This window comes from Camelus dromedarius, chromosome 14 (assembly GCF_036321535.1).
Source record: "Camelus dromedarius isolate mCamDro1 chromosome 14, mCamDro1.pat, whole genome shotgun sequence".
In the NCBI taxonomy this organism is placed as follows: domain Eukaryota; kingdom Metazoa; phylum Chordata; class Mammalia; order Artiodactyla; family Camelidae; genus Camelus; species Camelus dromedarius.
The window spans coordinates 18797315-18817549 of NC_087449.1; the positions used below are offsets into that span (position 1 = coordinate 18797315).

The following is a 20235-nucleotide window of genomic DNA, read 5'->3' on the forward strand; positions in this document are numbered from 1 at the left end:
ATTCATTTGGGTAAAAATCTAGTAGTGCTTTTTTTTTTTTTTTTTTTTTTTTTTGCTTTTAGAAACTTTGTGGATTTTTCCTCCCTAAATATTTTTGATCTGCAGTCAGTTGGATCCGCAGATGCAGAACCCAAGGATACAGAGGGCTGATTGTATACTCCAAGTCTTTCTTTCCTCCTTCGTATTTTACTATCATATAAATGTATTTGTAAAGTGTAGTCATGTCCATTATTTCTACACTGGAAAAATAGAACCTTGCCTTTAATTTTGGTGTATATAACAAGAAACAGTTAAAATTCTGTTGATTCTTATTCTTAAATGATTGCCTCCTGGAATGGATTCTTAATGTTGTCACTTCTAAAAGCAGTGAGATGTTTTATTAACCAGATGGGGTTGTTAACTGATAAGCAGTGCAGATTTATTTTTATTATAACTGAAATCTGTGTACTCTTGAGGGTTTTTAGATGCTTTCTTTTCTAGTTACTTTGTGAAGGAACTAGGTCCTAGTTCTTTTGTGAAAATACTATTTATTTTTTTCCTCATTATAAAACCTTTATGTCTACTATAGAAAAAGTAGAATCTATAGAAAGCATAAAAAATTGAAAGTAACTATTCAAGGTTATCACTATTGATATTTTGTAGGTTTTTTAATCTTTTTTTTTGGTTTGTGAATATGTACATTTATTTGCCTTCTGTTTTTTATTTTTAACAAATTTGGAATTGTACTGAGTCCTTTTTAGGCTTCTATTTGTACATCTTTAAAGGTCACTTGAAAAATCTGATTATTTTTAATGACTCTTTAATAGTCTGTCTTATGAATACTGTAATTTACTTAAATATGCAAATATTGTTGGCTGTTTTAAAGTCATCATTCTGAGTTTCAGTTCCATAGCTTACTTAGAAAGGTATACCTAAACAAAATAATTAATAATAACCAACTTCAAAGAAGAATATTAGAAATATTCTGGAAATTTTTAAGTGACAGCTCTTTTTATGAGCAACAACATGGGGATATATCATTGTTTGTTCAACATAGATATTGCAGCTCTTTTTCATTGCACCAGATAAAATGAAAGTAGAATTGAAGACGAAGTATTGATTGTTGCCTTGTGCTTGCATGATCATGGCAGTACAGTCGTGTAGGAATGTTTTGCGGTGATTCATCAAAAAATGAGTGAGAGTAAGAGATGCCAGAGTTTGGAACAAAAGTATACTCTAAAATTCTAAAGGAAACCGCATTGTTGACTGACAGGAAAATAGTTAAGTGGTTAATTTATTAAATAAGCCAATTAATTTGGCTTGAAAACCATCTTATTTGGAAGAGAATTATGTGTGTAAGGCTATCCTTCCTTATCTTGAAGAGAGCAGTTTGGTTAGTTTCCATTTATGGAATTAAGTAAATAGGTCTAGGACTCCTAGCCCTCAAGATGTCATGTTGTCTGTTGTAGGATAATGAGAATTTGCAATATTCAGTATGTACAGTTTGTTGTGACAGGATAAAAAGTGTAACATAAACTATGTATTTACCAAGATTTTAAATAACCATCCTTATACCTATATTAACCATGTTCTGCTTTACTATTTAGCTTAACTCTGTGTTTTGACTCCTGCTTGTCTTAGTGCAATTTACTGTCATATTCTAAACAGCTAATAAGAATTAACCAGTGTCCAGATTTTAATAACAAATAATTTCAGAAAGAAACTGGGTTTCCAGGTGAGTAGACCATCAAAACAAGCCTACCTCTTAAACAGTTCTTAGGAATGAAAGCACAAGAAACATGCCTTGATTCATATGTAATGGCAGAATCTTGAGGTAAACACTTAATTTTTAGTATGCTGAAATCCAGGGAAGTCTATTTGTTTGTATTATAAAACAAGGAACTAGGTGGTTAATTGAAAATCCCATTCCTATTTCTTAATCTTTAAAATTGTTCTAAGTATTAGTGTTTTAATTTCTTGAGGTGTGTATCTCAGGGTATTACCTATGCCAAAGTTTGTTTAATAAATTAGTGCAAATTTAAACTTATCCCTATATTAATATCATGTTCACTCACTTCCATTTTAATATGTTTTCTTGAGTAGGAGAGAAAAAATACAGAGGGGGAAAAATGGAATTATAGTTTCAGTGAGGTTTATCTTCACTATAAAACTGAATGTACCCTCAAGTTAAAGTAATAAATTCAAGCACAGTTTTCTCTTAAAGTGATTGGTAAACATGTTTCCTTTTTTATGTGTTTAACATTATTTCTTTTTTTTTTTGCAGTATCCTGGACTTCAGGAAGAATAGTTAGTTCTCTTCATGCATTCTAACACAACATAGCAGTAGTTATCTAACATCTAACATTAACATCTAGCATAATATCTAACATCTAACATCTGACATCACAATGGTTCAAGTGTTCTAAACCACAAAGATACATCTCTTTGAATCAACCTAAAGCTGCAACTGAGTTAATGCCTTCTATATAACTTTTTAATTTTACTCTGGGGCTGTTGTGTGTGTGTGTATTTTTTTTCTTATTAAACTTTAGAGATAGCTTGAAAGTGACACTAATACTGTGGTTTGTCAATGTGGAATTTTTTCTTTACTGTAATGAGGCCATTGGTGGCCATGAATAAATTACTGTGGAGAAAATTGGGAAGTTTATCAATGAGCTTTCCTTAATCCTTTATATAGAGACTTGATTTACAGGTTTATTATAAATAACTGGGTAGACAGTTTAGTGAATGGTATTTGTAGGATAAGGTGTTATCAGAATATTACCCTGTACCTAGCAAAAGCCTTTTTGTACTGCTATTGTTAGATCCTCACATTTAAGTGACAGTAGGGCCCTCTCATTTAATTAACAAGGAAATTGGGGACCAGAGATGCTAGGTTACTGGCCAGTTTGATTATACAGTTTAAACTAGAGCTCTAGGATCCTTGACTGGTCAGTGGTATATCCATAATGTTACAGTGTGTATCATAGTTTAATATGTTTACAATTTTTGGAAGTTGGGAATCAACCTAGACTAGGATGTAGACCTTAATGGGAATGATTATGGTTGTCTACCTTAAGTAAATGGTTATTTTTGTATACTGTGGATGATCATTATATTTATGAAACTGTGCAAAGAAGTTAAAAAAGATTTTTAAATCTCATGATTTATTGCTCCTATAGTTTACTGGCTACACATTCTTTGATTCATCCATGTAAACACTATTTTAAACGTGTTTTTTATTTCTTCTCTGTTTCTTCACCTAGTCACTTGTATCTTCCTCAAAGTAGACAGTTCTCTGCCATCAACCCATTTGTGAGTCCCCTTTTTTTGTAATTAGCTGTTGTCAATGGAAGAAAGAATGATATGCCCAAAAAACATGTAAAGAAGCCTTGTTTCAGTGCTTGTTAAGGGTCATGCTGTCCATTGTGGAAGTCTCTAGTCACATGTGGTTATTTAAATTTTAATTAACCAAAATTAAATGAAATTAAAAATCAAGTTCTTCAGTCACTTTAGCCACATTATAAGTGCTCATTGGCCATGTGCAGCTAATGGCTACCACAGTGGGTAGAGCAGATATAGGATATTTCCATCATGGCTGAAAGTTCTGTTGACAGTGCTGCTTAAGGGTATTATCTACACTGTGAGAAATATGTATGTGTATATACACAAACACACATACTTCAATTTTTCTTCATTTATTGATATATGTATATATAAACTTTCATAAGATTATCTTGGTATGTTATATCACCTGTTTTTAAAAAATTGATACTCTTATTTTTTGTTAACTATACTGGGGGATAATTTACAAACAATGCATGCATCCTTTTTAAGTGTACATTTCAATGAGTTTTGACAAATATATACACTTGTGTAACCACTACCAAAATCAAGATAAAGAACATTTCCAACACTTGAAAAGTTCCCCTTGCTGTCAGTCCACCCCTACTGCTAGCTCCACAGAACCAGTGATCTGCTCTTTGTCAACATAGATTAGCCTCTTCTAGAGTTTCGTTCAAATGGAATTTTACGTTTGCAATTTTTTGTTTTAGGCTTTTCCTTAGTAGAATGTTGTTTTGAGGTTCATCCATATTGTTTGTATCACTAGTTCATTTTTATTGTTAAATAATAATAGTCCATTGTATGTATATATCTCAGTTTGTTTATCCATTCACCTGTTGAGCTGGTTTCTAGTTTTTGGCTATTATGAATACAACTGTTTATGAGCTCTGAAGTACAGTCTTTGTGTAGGCATATATTATCATTTCCATTGGGTTTAATACCTGAGACTGGAATTGCTGGACATATAGTAAAAGTGCATGCTTAACTTTATAAGAGTTCACCAAACTGTCCCTGGTAACACGAGAGACTCAGTTGCTCCACGTCATTACCTACACTTTGTATTGTAATTCTTTTTAACATTCGCCATTCTTGTGGTCGAATTGTAGCATCTCCTTATGGTTTTATTTACATTTCCTTGATGAATAGTGATGTTAAGCATCTTTTCAACTGCTCATTAGTTTTTTTGTATATCTTTTGCCAAGTGTTCAGATTTTTTTGTCTTTTTAGTTGGGCTGTTTGTCTTTCAGAGTTTTAAGATTTTTTATATTTTGGACATATAAGTCATCAGATACCTATCTATATTGGTATCTATCTAATATAGTCTTCCAGTCTGAGACTGGCCTAATTTTCTTAACAGTCTCTTTAGGAAAACATAAATTTTTAATTTTGATGAAGTCGATTTTATCCATTTTTTCCTTTTATGATTTGTACTTTTTCTGTACTGAGAAATTTTATCCATTCAGAGGCTGTGAAGACTTTCTAGTCTACTTTCTTTTAGAATTTTTACAGTTTTATCTTTTACATTTAAGTCTGTGATTTACTTGGCATTAATTTTAGAATGTGTCACAAGGTAAAGTTTGAAGTTCATTTTTTCATCTATATGAACATTTGTTTACAGACTATTCCTTTCTCATTAAATTATTTTGGCACCTTCATTGAGAATCAATTGACACTATTTTATTGGCTGGAATTTTTTCTGAACTCTTTTCCTGTTGATCTATATGTCTGTCCTTATGTTAATACCACACTGTCTTGATAAGCTTTATGGTAAAAATTAAAATCAAGTACTGTTAAGTCATACAGCTTTCTTCTGTATCAAAATTGTTTGATCTATTTTAGCTCTTTGACATTTCAGTATACATTTTAGAATTAGCTTGTTTATTTCTACAGGAAAAACTTATGGGATTTTGATTAGAATTGTACTGAGTCTATAAGTCACTTTGGGGAGAAGTGACATCCTACCAATACTGAGTCCTCAAGCTGTAGCATGGTATATTTCTCTGCTTATCTAGGTCTTCTCTAAGTTTTCACAGCAATATTTTGTAATTTCATACCACAATTCTTGCATGTATTTGTTGTATACACTTGAGTATTTCATGGTTTTAAATGTTATGTCATGTAAATCTTTAAACACTTACGAATGTTTTCAGTTACTGATTACTAATCTGTAGAAACAATTGATTTTTGTACATTAAGCTTGAATTCTGTAACCTTTCTAAACTCATTATATATATTTTTTGTAGATTTCTTAGTATTTTCTATATAGATGATTATGTTGTTTGCTGTTAGAGACGGTTTTACTTCTTCCTTTCAATCTGAATGCCATTGATTGATTGATTGATTGCCTTATTGCATTGGTTAGGACTGCTAGTAAAATATTGATATAGTGAGAATGGGCATCCTCACCTTGTAACCAATTTTAGAGAGTAAGCACTGAGTCCTTCACCATTAATAATGATCCTAGCCATAGAGTTTTCATAGATACCCTTTATCTGGTTGAAGGAGTTTCCTTTCATACCCAGTTTTTTGAGTTTTTTATCTTAAATGACTAAATTTTGTCAGATGCTTTTTTGTTTTGTTTCTTAACAATCATATGGTGTTTCTCTTTTTCTGTTCATATGGTAGATTATTGATTGATTTTCAAATGTTAAAGCAGCTTTATACTCCTGATATAATTTCCACTTGGTTTTGATGTTTAGATGTACCTTTTTATTTTTTGGGTTTTTGTTGTTGTTGTTATTGTTCTTTCCTCCCCTTTTAATGTCTTTGAATTTGGTTTCAGAATAATGGTGGCTTTGTCAACTAAATGGGAGTGTTTCTTTCCTCTGTTTTCTGAAAAGGTCTGTAGGATTAATATCATTTCTACTCCAAATGTCTGCTAGAATTCATCAATGAAACCATCTGGGCCTTCAGTTTTCTTTATGGGAGTGTTTTAAATAGCAAGTTCAATTTAAAAAAAAAATAAATGCAATGTGCAAAATTGTGATTTGTAAGAAATATACATTCAGATGACCAAAATATATTTCTCAGATATATTTGGTCTTCATCCAAAGTTTCTGGTTCACAGCTCCCGAAAACCCTTGGAATTTCCTGAGTGATAAGAGCAATGGGAGCATCTTTTGTTATATTTGGTTTCTTGTCCTCAATTCCTGAAAAACAAAACAAAACAAAACAAAACAAAAAACAAATAAAAAAACCTGCTTCAGAGCCATAAAGATGAAATGAGTATATTGTTAATAAGCCCTTAACATCACAAGTGAGTTTATGTTCATGAAGGGACTTTCACAAAGCACCTAAAGATGGTGGCTGGTTGCAGGGAGAACCAACCACGAACAGAATCAGAATCGAAACCCTGATTTCTGGGGAGAAGGGAAGGGATAGAGGTTGAATCAATCACCAATGGCAAGTGAGTTAATCAGTCATGCCTATGTAATGACACCTCCATAAAAACCAAAAAAGGAGGAGGTTCAGAGAGCTTTCATGTTAGGGAACCAGAATGATTCCAAGTGCCACCATGATGGACCCCAAGCTCCATGAGGACAGAAGCTCCCTTTTTTGGACCTCACCCTTTATATCTCTTCATCTGGCTGTTGACTTGTATCATTTAATATCCTCTGTAATGAATCTGTAATCTAGTGAGTAAATGGGTTTTCCTGAGTTCTGTGAGCTCTTCTAGCAAATTAATTGAACCTGAGGAGGAGGTTGTGGGAACCTCTGATTTATAGTCAGTTGATCAAAAGTACTGATAACAACCATTCATACCTTTCCATTTAATCTCATTTCATAATGATAGTAACTGCAAGGGATAACTAATGGTTGCCCTGGTTAATATTTGCTCAAGTTCTAAGTCATGCCCATTTGTAGTCCTACTTTTATGAAGGAATGAAGGACTATTTAAAATAGTTTTGCTATAACACTGGAGCAAGTAAATACCTTCTAGAGCTTCAAGTTTTATAGTGATAAACCTGAACTCTTTCTGTTTAACTTGTGCAGTCTTATTTGCTATGTTTAAGGAATTAATACTTGCTGCAACAGAACACAATGCTGTGTGATGGGATAAGAGATAAAATTGTACATCAGATAAAATAGAGAGAGCTACCAGAGTCGGATATGCCTTCCAAATATTCACTGAGAAGCAGGATAGGATAGTTTAGCTTTGCCAGGGTTTGAATCCCATCTAGCTATATAACCCTGGGTAAATGATACAGTCTGTGTCCTATTTTTCTCATCTATAAAAGAATATAACACCTACCTCACAGAGCTGTTATGAGATTTAAATGAGTTAGTTTGTTAGAAAATTACCTGGTATTTGTAAATGTTAGCTGCTGTTATTATTAGCTGTTATTATCAGCCCTTTCCCAGACTTAATATATATTTATGTTATAAAAGTTATAACTTTACCTTATAAATGTTGATTTCCATACCTTTTCTGTTATGGTAGCATAATGGTAGAGTCCATTCTTTATTTGTCTTGTGTATCTATGACTTTGTGCTGTGCAGGCAATATACGTAATAAAGTATATATGTAATAAATATTTTCTAATGTGTAAAATACTCACTCTGCTTTGGAATAAAATCAGCTTTCACTCTAATTAGTTGTAATTCATTGCTATTTGACTTATTTGAAAGTTTTTTAAAAATGTTTTAGAAATTTCTTTTCAGTAGATAAGCTGAATAGTTACTATAAACATATGTACTTAGTATATCTCACTTTGTGTTTTCTTTTTTTTTCTTTCTTCTTTTTTTGGTGTAATGTTGGAAATAGTGCCTCAGTGTGTTTGGAGAATAAATGTGGATATCCCTGAGGAGGCTAATCAGAATCTTTCATTCAGTGCTACTGAGCGATGGTGGGAACAGACAGATTTGACCAAACTAATCATATCAAATAATAAACTTCAGTCACTTACAGATGACCTCCGGCTGCTGCCTGCACTCACTCTTCTTGATGTAAGTTGGCTGATTATAAAAATGGATCTTTAGTTGAAGAGACTCTAATGCTAAATTTAGGCTTTGAGAAGCAGAAAATCCATGTTCAATTGATAGAGTACAAGGAAGAATAACATATTATTGTTAGGCATAGCATAATGATTAAGAGTGCAGATTCAGAACATCCCGCTTCAAATTCTGACTGCCACTTGATAGGTCTATGATCTCAAAAAAAGTTACTTCTTTGTGCTTCAGTTTCCATATCTATAATTCAGTTCTGATTCTACTGCCTATTTTTAAAAATTATTCTTTGAATTAAATGAGTTAATGCATTCAAACAGAAACGGTATTTAACAAGTGGTTGCTGCTTCTCTTCTTTTTTTATTGCTATTATTTTTATCATTATTATTCTAGATATTAAAGCAAATATTTAAGATTGATTTTTTAACTTATCTCCAACACTGACTTAAATTATTAGACTTAAATTTTTGTGTGTTTATCCAGGGGCTATGTTTTTAGTCTCTAGTTGCTTTGTCCTGTGGTTAAAGTAAAGCATGAGTAATTTATTTCACATGTCCACAGACTTCTAATGTACTTCACTTAGGATTATCAAAAATATCGCAGATTATGTCTAAAAAAGTTGAATGTAGTCAGATTTTTAGGGAAGTTTTATTTTCTTCAATTGTAAAATGAATGGATTGGCTTAAGTATTCTCTTAAGGTTCCTTATACCTTGAAAACAGTATGATTTTGTAAGACCATAAGAGAAGTTCCCCATCTCATTTATTTTTTGTAAATGTTGACATAAACCATACTATCAGAGGGCTGTTAGTTTCTAATCCTCTCACCTCTCATTTCAGATTGAAATTCCATTCAGTGAAGTGAAGTTTTTTTTTTTATTGTAATATTTAAAAATTTTAATTGTAATATTTAAAATTGATGTCTTATCACTTCATGATTTCTGAACAGCTGTTTGGTCAGTTTCAAACTCTTTTTTTTCTCAGAAAAAATCACCAATAGCCCAGCAATGCTATTGAATTAGAAGAATGAGATTATCACTGAAGAATTTTGTATAATGGCAAAGCTCATGGTTAATTATAAGACTGAGATATTGACTGTGTCTTTTTAACAATTTTTAGATACATGATAATCAGCTGACATCCCTCCCTTCTGCTATAAAAGAGTTAGAAAATCTTCAGAAACTTAATGTCAGGTAAAATTTAAGCTTATTTTGATATTGCTAGTACAAGGGTATAAATCTAATATTTAAAAAAATTTTTTTTTCTAACACTAGAAAATATTTTTGTATTATCTCAGAAAGTGGTTAAAGCAGAATAAGAGTTTCAGGTTTTAATTTTCAGATTATTTTATTTTTTGTTTTAGAATTGTCTACATGTTTCCTGATTTTACATATTTAAGGCCATTTGATTTTTTAAAAATTTATTTTTTAATTTTTATGAAACAATATTTAGTGACTATCTTCAAAATCTTCATTGTTGACATTTCAAGTTTTAAGTTCCTTTAATTTTCTAAAATATATATCTAGATGTTAAACAATAGGAAGAAATTTAAAACAGTTTTTTCATTAGTGAGGAAAATATCATGTTTTTGATATTTGTAGTTTTTAAACTTTTCTGAGGACTTCTAAGTTTCCATGGATATATTTCTGGTACTCATTGATAGGTACTTGAGAGGCCAAGTGGCTGACTTTGCCCTTCAGTACACACCCAGCCTTTCAAGAAAAACTGTCTTTGAGGGGAGGATATAGCTCAGTGGTAAAGCTGCTGCTTAGCATTCACGAGGTCCTGAGTTCAATCCCAATACCTGTGTTAGAAAATAAATAAATGAAAATAAAATAAAACAATATAAAATAAACCTAATTACCCCCCACCCCCAAAAAGAATAACTGCCTTATGTTAGGGGAATTAGGGGAACAATTAGGGGAAAAGGGATTAGGGAAGATTTAATTTAGGATAAAAAACAAAAAGATTTAAGTGTTCGAAACATAGTTTGAAAAACTGTGGGTTATAAAATAGATTTGATTATAGATGTATATACATAACGTAATCAGGTCTCAGTTTTCTGGAGTTAATTGGTTTGAGGGAGAACAGTCCTCAAATAGGAGTCTTTACCTGGTGAAGAACTTAAAATTACCATAAGTTACCAAAAAAAAAAATCTATACACAGAAATTATTCAGAACATTTCTGCTAATTGCTTAGAACTACATCAGAACCTCTTCCCCTTACAAGCCAAAGGCATAGATGTGGCCTGAAAAGGCAAGAATGGGGAGGATTGAAAGGAAGAGGAAAGGGAGGGGGTATGGAGTGGGTGTGGCTTTAGCTTCTAGCATTTGAGAGTATGAGCATTAGGGTGGAGGAAATAGGTGATGAAAGGAAATGAAGCAAATATATAGCTAGAATTATATATCTGCCCAACAAGATCTCTGTCAAATATACGAAGATTTCAATTAAATAATTGACAATAGCAACCTATTTTTCACAGTTTTTGGTGGTTCATATTTTAGAAGACATCTTTTGGCATTTTTGTTACAACAGGTTTTACTTTAATATAATTTAAGGTCATTGTTACACCTTTATATTTCTCATTTCCTCCCTCTTATTTGTGAAGTAACTGTATATGGCATGACAATAGAGTAGAATTCCTAAGTAAATAGTTAAGTTGGCACGAACCTGCGAATGAGTTAAGTCATCTCTTAATTATCAGGGAATGTATCATTCTCAGTGACTTGGGACTTCTACACCAGTAAGCTGAATATCTCTTTAGAAGGACTAAGCTGAACAGTTAAGACCAAGTACAGATAAATTTGGAGTTGCATATTATATTCAGCTGGACATGCCAGGCCCTCAAACAGAAATAGCCATTTTTGTCTCGAGTGCTAAATCGAAACTTAATCCCCATATAAGATGTGACTTTATTATAATGTTTGTATGCATATATCTTTGTCAAAATTCTAAAACTCAGAAGCAGTATAAAAATTTAGAGTCCAACGTACTTTTTTCACATTACATGTAAAATCAAGTTGATTAAAAGGAAACAGTCAAAAGTTCACAAATTATTTGTTTGGTTAAAAATCTTTATTTCTTTGAAACCATTTGATTACTTTAGATTACTGTCATTTTAATGGATGTATATTTTTAGGATATGAAGTTTGGTAAGTACTTAAAATTAGTAACTATATTTCATTTTTAAAATGAGCCCATGTAGTTGGTTAGCAAAATGCCTTTATAAATATTTAATGTGCTGTCACCAAATTGATCAGCATTTATTTTATCAATCAAAAGCCATAACAAGCTGAAAATACTCCCTGAAGAAATTGCAAATCTAAGAAACCTGAAGGGACTATATCTCCAGCATAATGAACTAACTTGCATACCAGAGGGATTTGAACAACTTTTCAACTTGGAAGATTTAGTAAGTTGATATCCCAATTTTTATATAATTTGGGGCTGGTGAGGCTTTTCACCAGACTAAGAAATAGGATGTATAATTGAAATCATGGGTACATGGACAGCTGATTGTATATCTGGATTATAAGGAATTGTGCATTACAATTAGATTTGAAATTTATAGTTGTAAATTTGTTTTTCCTGCCTTTTTCTTATGAAGGAAATCACCTTAGGTTTTAATTTAAGAATAGAGTTTGGCAAAGGGTCAGATGAAGGTGATTTTGTCATTCAGAGACTTTTATGGCTTCGGAGAATAGAGGAAAAATGTTTTTAGTAATTCCCTTTTTTATGTCCATTTCCACTTCCTCCTCTGTAGGCCTTATGGCCTCTCTGTCCTCTGAGTGTCCAGATAATGCCTTCAGGACCTGCCTTTTCTTCCCTATTTTTCAAAATGGCCACATTTCCTGGTAAAATTTTCATTCCAACTGTTTTTCATCTTAAATTGAGATAGCCATAAAGCAATTCAAATATTATTTTAATCATACTATTTGAAGAAGAATAATAGGCCCTTTACATATAGCAAAGTAGATAAGTTTTATCCCCTGATGCAAATAAGAAAATAAGACTTATGTAAAAAAATAACTTATCCGAATCATGCAAATAATAAGTAAGGAATTCAAGATTTTAACATAAGATTATTTGACTTCGAAGTGTATCCTTTTTCCCCCCACTTTACCAACAGGAGTGAGACTCCTCTGTAAGGCATCCTATCTGAAAGATTTTAGCTATATTAGATAAGAAGTTCTAATATATAATCTCTACTCCACAGAGTTATTTCATACTATATTCTTGTTCTTTTCTTTGTAACATGTTTTGAAAAACTCGATGTCATTTTAGCCTTAAAGTTTATTTTTTTTTTAAAGGAAAAATTACTTACTTAACTTATTTTTTCTTGGTATTTCCCAGCTGCTATAGTGTTTGAAATTAAAATATATAATCTCCTCAGTCATTTCTTCCAGTATCTCTTTGTTTTTCAATCTGATCAGATTGGAAATAAGGTTTGGAAAATGAAAGGCATAGGTAGATTAAATGAATGGCAAATGAGGGAGTCATCAGATTTTCTTATAAAATTTAGTGGTAACGGTAGCAGTTGATTAAAAAAATAAAGTCTAGTAGAAAGCTGAAAGGAAACCCAGTAAACTACAGCAGTTTCCAGTTATTTCCTTAGGGATTCCCAGATAGTTATTTGCATAATAAAAAGAAGTTCCAGCTGAGAATTGTGTCCTTAAGGACTCATTATCAAACAAATCATAAATGTAAGCAACAATATATTAAATCTTTATATATCTTTATATCCTTATATATCTTTATATATCTTATATATCTTTATATATCTTATATAAAGATATAAGCATCTGTCATAATTTAAGCTAGTAATATTTCTTAAAGTTATATAAAACTGTTTAGCACAACTGGAGTAAGTATTTATTAAAGAAATGACCTAGCATTAAATAATGATTAATTTGTATGCACTGTGCTTATTTTGTATCAATTTAATCATTAACTGTAATAATTAAAATATTTAATTATTAGTAACTGTTGTTTTGAGTTCTTTAAAATTTCTTAAGACTTTGTGAATTAATATTTTTTCTTTATCAGAAACTTTTTTTTTAATTTTTAGCTTTTGACTTTGGAATAATTTTATATTTACAGAAAAGTTGTAAAGATAGTACTGAGTTCCCCTATACCTTTCACCCAGCTTTCCTTAATGTTAACATTTTACATAACTATGGGACATTTGTAAAAATTAAGAAATTAACATTGGTATAATATTACTAACTAAAGTACAGATTATATTAAGATTTTCCCAGTTTTTCTGCTTATGTCCTTTTCTTTGTTCCAGGATACAATCCAGAATACTACATTGTATTTAGTGTCAGTAACTTTTGATATTATAAGATATTTATTTATTAGTAATCTGTTAATTCTTAGAGCCTCTAGTATTTGAGTTGTAGATTGTTATATTGTATGTTGTAGTTTATGGTAATATGTTATTATGATAACTTTATACACTTTTAAAAAAATATGCTGATCTAACATTTTTTCTTTTTCTATCTTAATTTATTTAGAGTTAGAATGCAATTATTTAATGTTAGACTAAGTCAAAGTCCTTAGAGAACAGTTCTTTTAAGTCATTTTTTCTCATTTATTGTTGCCACTGAACAGTTTGATGAAAGCTAGTGGAGTACTTATTCCTATTTTCAATGTCTTAAGAAAACCTGATTCATAACATTGTCTTTTAAAGATAGTTTCAAAAAAAAAAGTCTATCATAACTATTTAAAGAAAAAAACAGAAACAAAACTTAAAGCAATGAGGGGTAGTGACTAGGCAAACCTGAGTGAATGAAAACTAGAGTAGACTTCTATACTTAGTTATAGCAAACTTGCTGAGGTCAGCAGAGGAACCAAGAGAGAATATTTTTTCCTCCAAAATTAAAATGGTCACTCTTTTCAGCCTTATTTTCTTTTTCTTTCAAGATTTTTTTTTCTTGTAAAGATGTTTCATTTCATATTACAATTTAACCATTGCCTGATTTATCTTGGATCCTCAACAAATATTGGACGAACAAATGGATATTTTTTGAAAAGATGATGCATGATATAGCATAACTTAGTATGAATAAAAACCTTTATGTAAAATATTTTTAAAGTCAGAATTCATTTTAATTACTCCCTGCTACATTATTGGGTACATAGTGGGCCCACAGAATATACTGAGGTAATGAATTAATTAATGATTTGTGAAATTGTCAGTGAATGAAGATTACAAAATGTATCACCTACATAGTTTTTGTTTTATTTTTAATGTTGCAGCGCCCTCAATATTGTGAAATTCCCTTTAAGGATTTTTTTTTTTAATTTATTAATTCACTCATTTGTTTTATCTTTCTCTTTTTAAAGGATCTTTCGAATAATCGTCTTACAACTCTTCCTACTAGTTTTTCTTCTCTGTTCAGCCTGGTGCGACTCAATCTTTCCAGTAATCAACTGAAGAGTTTGCCAGCAGAAATAAGTGGAATGAAAAGTAAATCTTCTCTATTAAAAAAAAAAACCATGAATTTCTAATTAGTGCAATTTACATTTAGAAAAATAAATTTTAATATAGTTAGTTACAGAGAAGTAAAATAATAGATTTTTGTGGTAGTAAATGCAAACAATAACAACTAGTCAGTTATTTGTCATTATTAACAGGAATGTTTAAATTAAATCTGCCATAAATTAGAATTGACATTTTAGGGGAGCCTTTACTTATGATACTATAGTTGACTCTACTTACCTTTGCCATTTTTCAATAAAGGTATTAAAAAGTAGAGTTAAACATAAAATGTGATATCTGGAGTAAGAAGCATAGTTTTTGTTTTTGTTTTTTCATAAATTGAATAGGAATATTGAGAGAGAGAAATAGATAGGGAAATCAACAGAAAAATACCTGGAACTTAAAGCAGGATTTGCATCCTCTTACTCCATCTCCATTGCTCTTTCTACTACATACTGCTTGTATTCTCCATCACTGCTCTTTGATGGAAACACTTGTAAAAACTCGTTTCTAACTTGAAAACAAACTTGCTTTATAGCATTTACTGGATTTGGAGTGGACCAGATTATGATGTTTTCTCAGTGCTTTAGCCAAATATATAGATTTTTATAAGTTGAAAGTAGTACTATTGACCTCTTTTGAAAAGCAGTTAGCTTCTTTAAACACTGAAAGATATAGTCTAACACAATACATCAATTCAGTCTTGAATTATGTTAAAAACTGACAGGGAAAAAGTTGTAAAATGTATATTGCCAATCAAACTACAGGGGTTGAGAGTGAATTGTGGAAAATATGTGGTGGCCTTCATAAGTGGAAGAATCTAAATATGGATTAGGGAGAAAACTGCTTATGGGAAGTCTTAAGAGAAAGAAGACCTTTACTTTTCCATTTTTGTTTTCTGTTCTGCCTTTTAAGAAAGAAAGATCCAGGAGGTAAGAGAGAGATGCTGCAAGTAAGAACATTCTTCTTAAACTATATTTCACATTCTTGTCAAGAGTGTTAGCTAAGGTGTTAAAGAACGCATGTAATTTAAAAGAAAAAGTAGAAGAAGGAAAGAAGATAGGGAAAGAGGCAGTATGAATGGATGGAAGAATAATAGGGAATATATAAAGATCAAAGGTTTTTGACAGAACTTTAACTTGCCTATTTTAAATACAGATGTGTCTAAGCTACTGCTAGCCAGAGTTATTTGACATTCATTCATTCAACTAAAATGCATGTATATTTATGTCTTGAAATACCTTAAGTTTTTTCCTTTTAAAAATGTATAATTACTGAGGGAAATACTTTCTCATAGTGTACAGCTTATAAGAGTACTTTAAAAGAGTACTACTTTGTTTAAATCTTTACAAAGATGACCTGGACTGTTATTAAACGTTAATTTTAATATCATTATTTCTCTTTAATTATAATTAAATGTAAAAAAAATTTTCATTTACATTTATATAATTTAGTGATATTCTAGGATTCTTGATTATTGTAGCAGTATACAACGTCACAGGTTCCTAAGTCCTCATGATTATGTATACATTCTTTGGCTGTATGTACAATTATAAGCCAGTTTTTTTCTCTATTGAAGTATTTTTGTGTTTCACTACAAATGTTTTACAGGATTAAAGCATTTGGATTGTAACTCAAATCTCTTGGAAACTATACCTCCTGAATTGGCTAGCATGGAATCACTAGAATTGCTTTATTTGCGAAGAAATAAATTACGTTTTCTACCAGAATTTCCTTCTTGTAAATTATTAAAGGTACTATTTAGTTGTCTATTGAATAACTATATATTTTCTGAAAGTTAATCATGAAAATGAAAATTTTAGTTATTTTACATAAGGAATATGTGTTAGTTATGTTTTTTTCTATATATTTTTCAGAATTTTAACGTGACTAAATAGTATTAATATTACTATTGGTAATAGACTTGTTTTAAATAAAGGAATAATTGATTTAAAAATTAAGAATTTGTCTATTTCATTTGAAGAGTAGTTTATAACTGGAGAAATAGTAGATGATGAAGCTAACAAAGTAAAGTTGGGACTGTAGTATAGGAAACCTGCAATATCCAGAAGGAATATGAATCTATTTCTGTAAGTTGCCAGCTCATGTTTACTTGATGATAAGGTCTATTTAAAATACTTTCTTTTGATTTTAAGTTTATAGCGTTAACACTGTGTTTTAAATTTGCCACACTTTTCTTTCCCTTAGGTATACTTTTATACATTAATGCTAAAAGAATTTCTTTTAAACAAAATGATGACAGTGATATAGAGAAATGAAAAAGTTATTTAATAAGATTAATTATCTGATAATTATAGATTCTGTTAATGGGAAATCAGTATATATAATAATCACTAATAAAAATGTTGAGTAACAAACTTATTATAATATAAATAACTTTTTAAATTTACACTGACCTGTTTTAAAACTTTAATTTTTTTGTCATTATAGTTCTTGGATTTGTACTTTTATTAATTCTATTAATGTAACCACTAAATCATTTCTTTGCTTTGGTTTTATAAGCTTTGAACTTTCTGCGAGATTAAACCTTTAAGTATTTAAAAATAACTAGAAAATTGTTGAAAATTTTCTTTTTCGCCATTTTTCTTTAGTTGTAAGATAGCTTAAATGTAATTGAAAATTTAAGCACCTTAGTGATTAGAAAAGTGTGTTCTTTCCATGTATTTTTCAGTGGTTTGAAATTAAGGTTTCAATTTTATATTCACTGTCTAGTGTAAAATTGAATACAAAAATACACATGATTGGTCTTTGGTTTTGTAGGAATTACATGTAGGTGAAAACCAGATTGAAATGTTAGGGGCACAACACCTTAAGCATCTGAATTCTATCCTTGTGCTAGACCTGCGGGATAATAAGTTAAAATCTGTTCCAGATGAAATTACACTACTGCAGTCTTTGGAAAGACTTGACCTAAGCAACAATGATATTAGTAGGTAAGTCTAAAGATGGGATGAATAAGAAATCATATCTGTATTTGGTTATAATTCGTAAGATAAAATATTTGTAAAAAGCATATAAATTGAATTCGATAAACTTTATTGAGTAGGTACCATGTGCAGGCTGACAAAGAGTAATTAGATTTTGTCCTTGGCAGCAAGCTTAATATGCTTAAAGAATCAGATGTATTTACAGTTACTCCAACCCACTAAGAACATAAACTCTAAGAAGGCTGGATTTTATCTATTTTGTTCACTGTACTATCTCTAACTCCTAGATCAGTGCCTGGGTACATAGAAGTTGCCTGATAAATATTTGATGAATTTGTTAAATGAATGTAAAGCCTTGGGAGAGATATAAAATGCTTTAGGGACCTAAAGGAGGTACAGGAACCACCGTTTATTTAATGAGACTTAACAGGGCAGACTTTGTGGAAGAAGTAACATTTTTAAATGATACTTAGAACTGAGACCAGGGTGAATCTAGTTAATTGCCTAAGAGCACAATATTTAAAATCATACTCACTTACAGGGTTATGCCTCATTCTAGTCCCACCACGTCATCTTTGAAGGATGACAGTGATTTTCATGTGCACATATAAGGTGGTCAGAATGATTCACTTGGTAGGAGGAAATTGTGCAAAAAAAGCTTCAAAGGTTAAAATTGTAGGCATATATTCAGAGAATAGCAAGGAATTGAATTGTAAATAGGTGCAAGTAAGGAGATTGTGAGAATTTAGGTCGTGAAAGCTAAGTTGAGGCCAAGTGAAAGAGGTCCCTTGAAATGCCCATGAAAAACCAGTTTTCGTTCAACAGGTGGGAAGATTAATAACAAAACCAACTTGATTGTAATCTCATTAAAAAATAAATTGGTGATAGTGGGTTGGATACATTGGATAGAGGTAGTTTTGTAGATGGGAAATCTAAATAAATTCTGTTAGATTAATCTAGTAATTTTTATAACTAAATGGCACTTTCTATATCCAGTTCACTGTATTGACAGCTTTGTAGATTTCTCTGTTACATAATAAGATCGTAAACTGTAGTGAGAATGGGATGGAAAGAAGAGGAAAGATGTGAGAGGTATGATGACTTAGAATTAGTATTCTCAGTTGATTGCCTGTTGGAGATGCAGAGGAAGAAGGTAGTGGGCAAAGGATCATAAAAAGTTGTAGAACTATAATATTTAGAGAAGGAATTATTTTATGGATATTAAAAAAAAAGACTCAGACTTACTTAGGATCATGTACCCATTAGATGTCTGAGGTTTTGTGCTTGGATGTCAGAAACATGGTTTGCTATTCACAGGAAGAGAAAGGTTTAGCAAGGGACACTTTCTTCTATATGTATATTTCAATAACTATTTTTAAAAATCAAAATTGTTTTCACAGTGTACATATGGCATATAGTATGCCTTGACCATAGATTTGAATGCTTGGACAGTGACCATTCTTTCTACTCACTTCTGTTTATGACTATATTAGTAAGTGACTTGGATATTCCTAAAAATGCTTATAACAAATGAATGAAATAATTTCTTGCCTCATTAATATTGGCATACATATTTTGTCTCATAGCAGTTTTGTTTTGGCTAATATGTAAAAACCTTAGAAAACAAATATTTAAAACAAAAACAATGACAATATTAAATAAATAAAGTAATCAGTACAAATATTTCTAATATATATGCTTCTCTTTCTCCAGAGCTCTGGATATAAAGTGTGAATATATCACAAGGAAGACCTAGAACATAATGAAACTAATATTAGTTTCTTACCTTTCCTCTAACCCCATGCCTCCTTGATATCAGACAATTCTATTCATTTTGTACCCCTCCAAAATCTCCTGTAACCAAAATATTTATTCCTCACAACACTACCAGAGTACCAGAGTAGTTTTTTAAAAATATAAATTATCGGGTTGTGCTTCTACTAAAAACTTTTGATGACTCTCCATTTGTTATAGCATTATGTATCAGAACCAAATGAGAAGCTTTAAAGAAGAAAATTCTGAGGCAACAATGAATCAGAAACTCTAACAGTAGTACTGTAGAATTGTTTTGTGTTTTGTCTTAAAAATTCCTAGGAGATTTTGATGCCTCTGGTTTTCCAGCCAGCAATTGGGAACCACTGTCTTGCAAGATAAAGTCAGACATTTTAGCATAACTTTTGAGGACATTTCACAGACCTCATTCATTCACTCTTTTGTCATCTTTCACTCCGACAGGTATCCTACTCTCTGAGTGCACTAAAGTGTAAATGTACCAACTTCCTTTGTTTCTGTACCTTAGAATGCTGTTTTATTACCTGACTGCCTGATGGAATTCTGTTGTTTTAGGCCCAAATCCAGGCTTTGCTACTCCCTTATCCCCTTAGTCTCCTTGCTCATTTCTACTTTTCTACTCTTAGAACAATTTGTTTAGTGTTTGTCATATATATATATATGACATATGTTATATATAATGTCATTCACTTGCTGATGTATAATTTACATGCAATAATATTTACCAATCAGTGTAGTTTGA

At 31.0% G+C, this 20235-nt stretch overlaps 1 protein-coding gene across 2 annotated transcripts in view; it reads left to right on the forward strand.

The window, feature by feature from the left end:
- LRRC40 (leucine rich repeat containing 40) overlaps positions 1 to 20235 on the forward strand; it is a 44202-nt gene that overhangs the window by 2828 nt on the left and 21139 nt on the right. For both annotated transcript variants that reach the window (XM_010989018.3, XM_031465367.2), the window contains exons 2-7: positions 8090 to 8271; positions 9389 to 9462; positions 11553 to 11682; positions 14619 to 14742; positions 16366 to 16508; positions 17536 to 17708. In XM_010989018.3, the coding sequence (XP_010987320.1) occupies positions 8090 to 8271; positions 9389 to 9462; positions 11553 to 11682; positions 14619 to 14742; positions 16366 to 16508; positions 17536 to 17708 (826 nt within the window). The remainder of the gene's footprint in view (positions 1 to 8089; positions 8272 to 9388; positions 9463 to 11552; positions 11683 to 14618; positions 14743 to 16365; positions 16509 to 17535; positions 17709 to 20235) is intronic.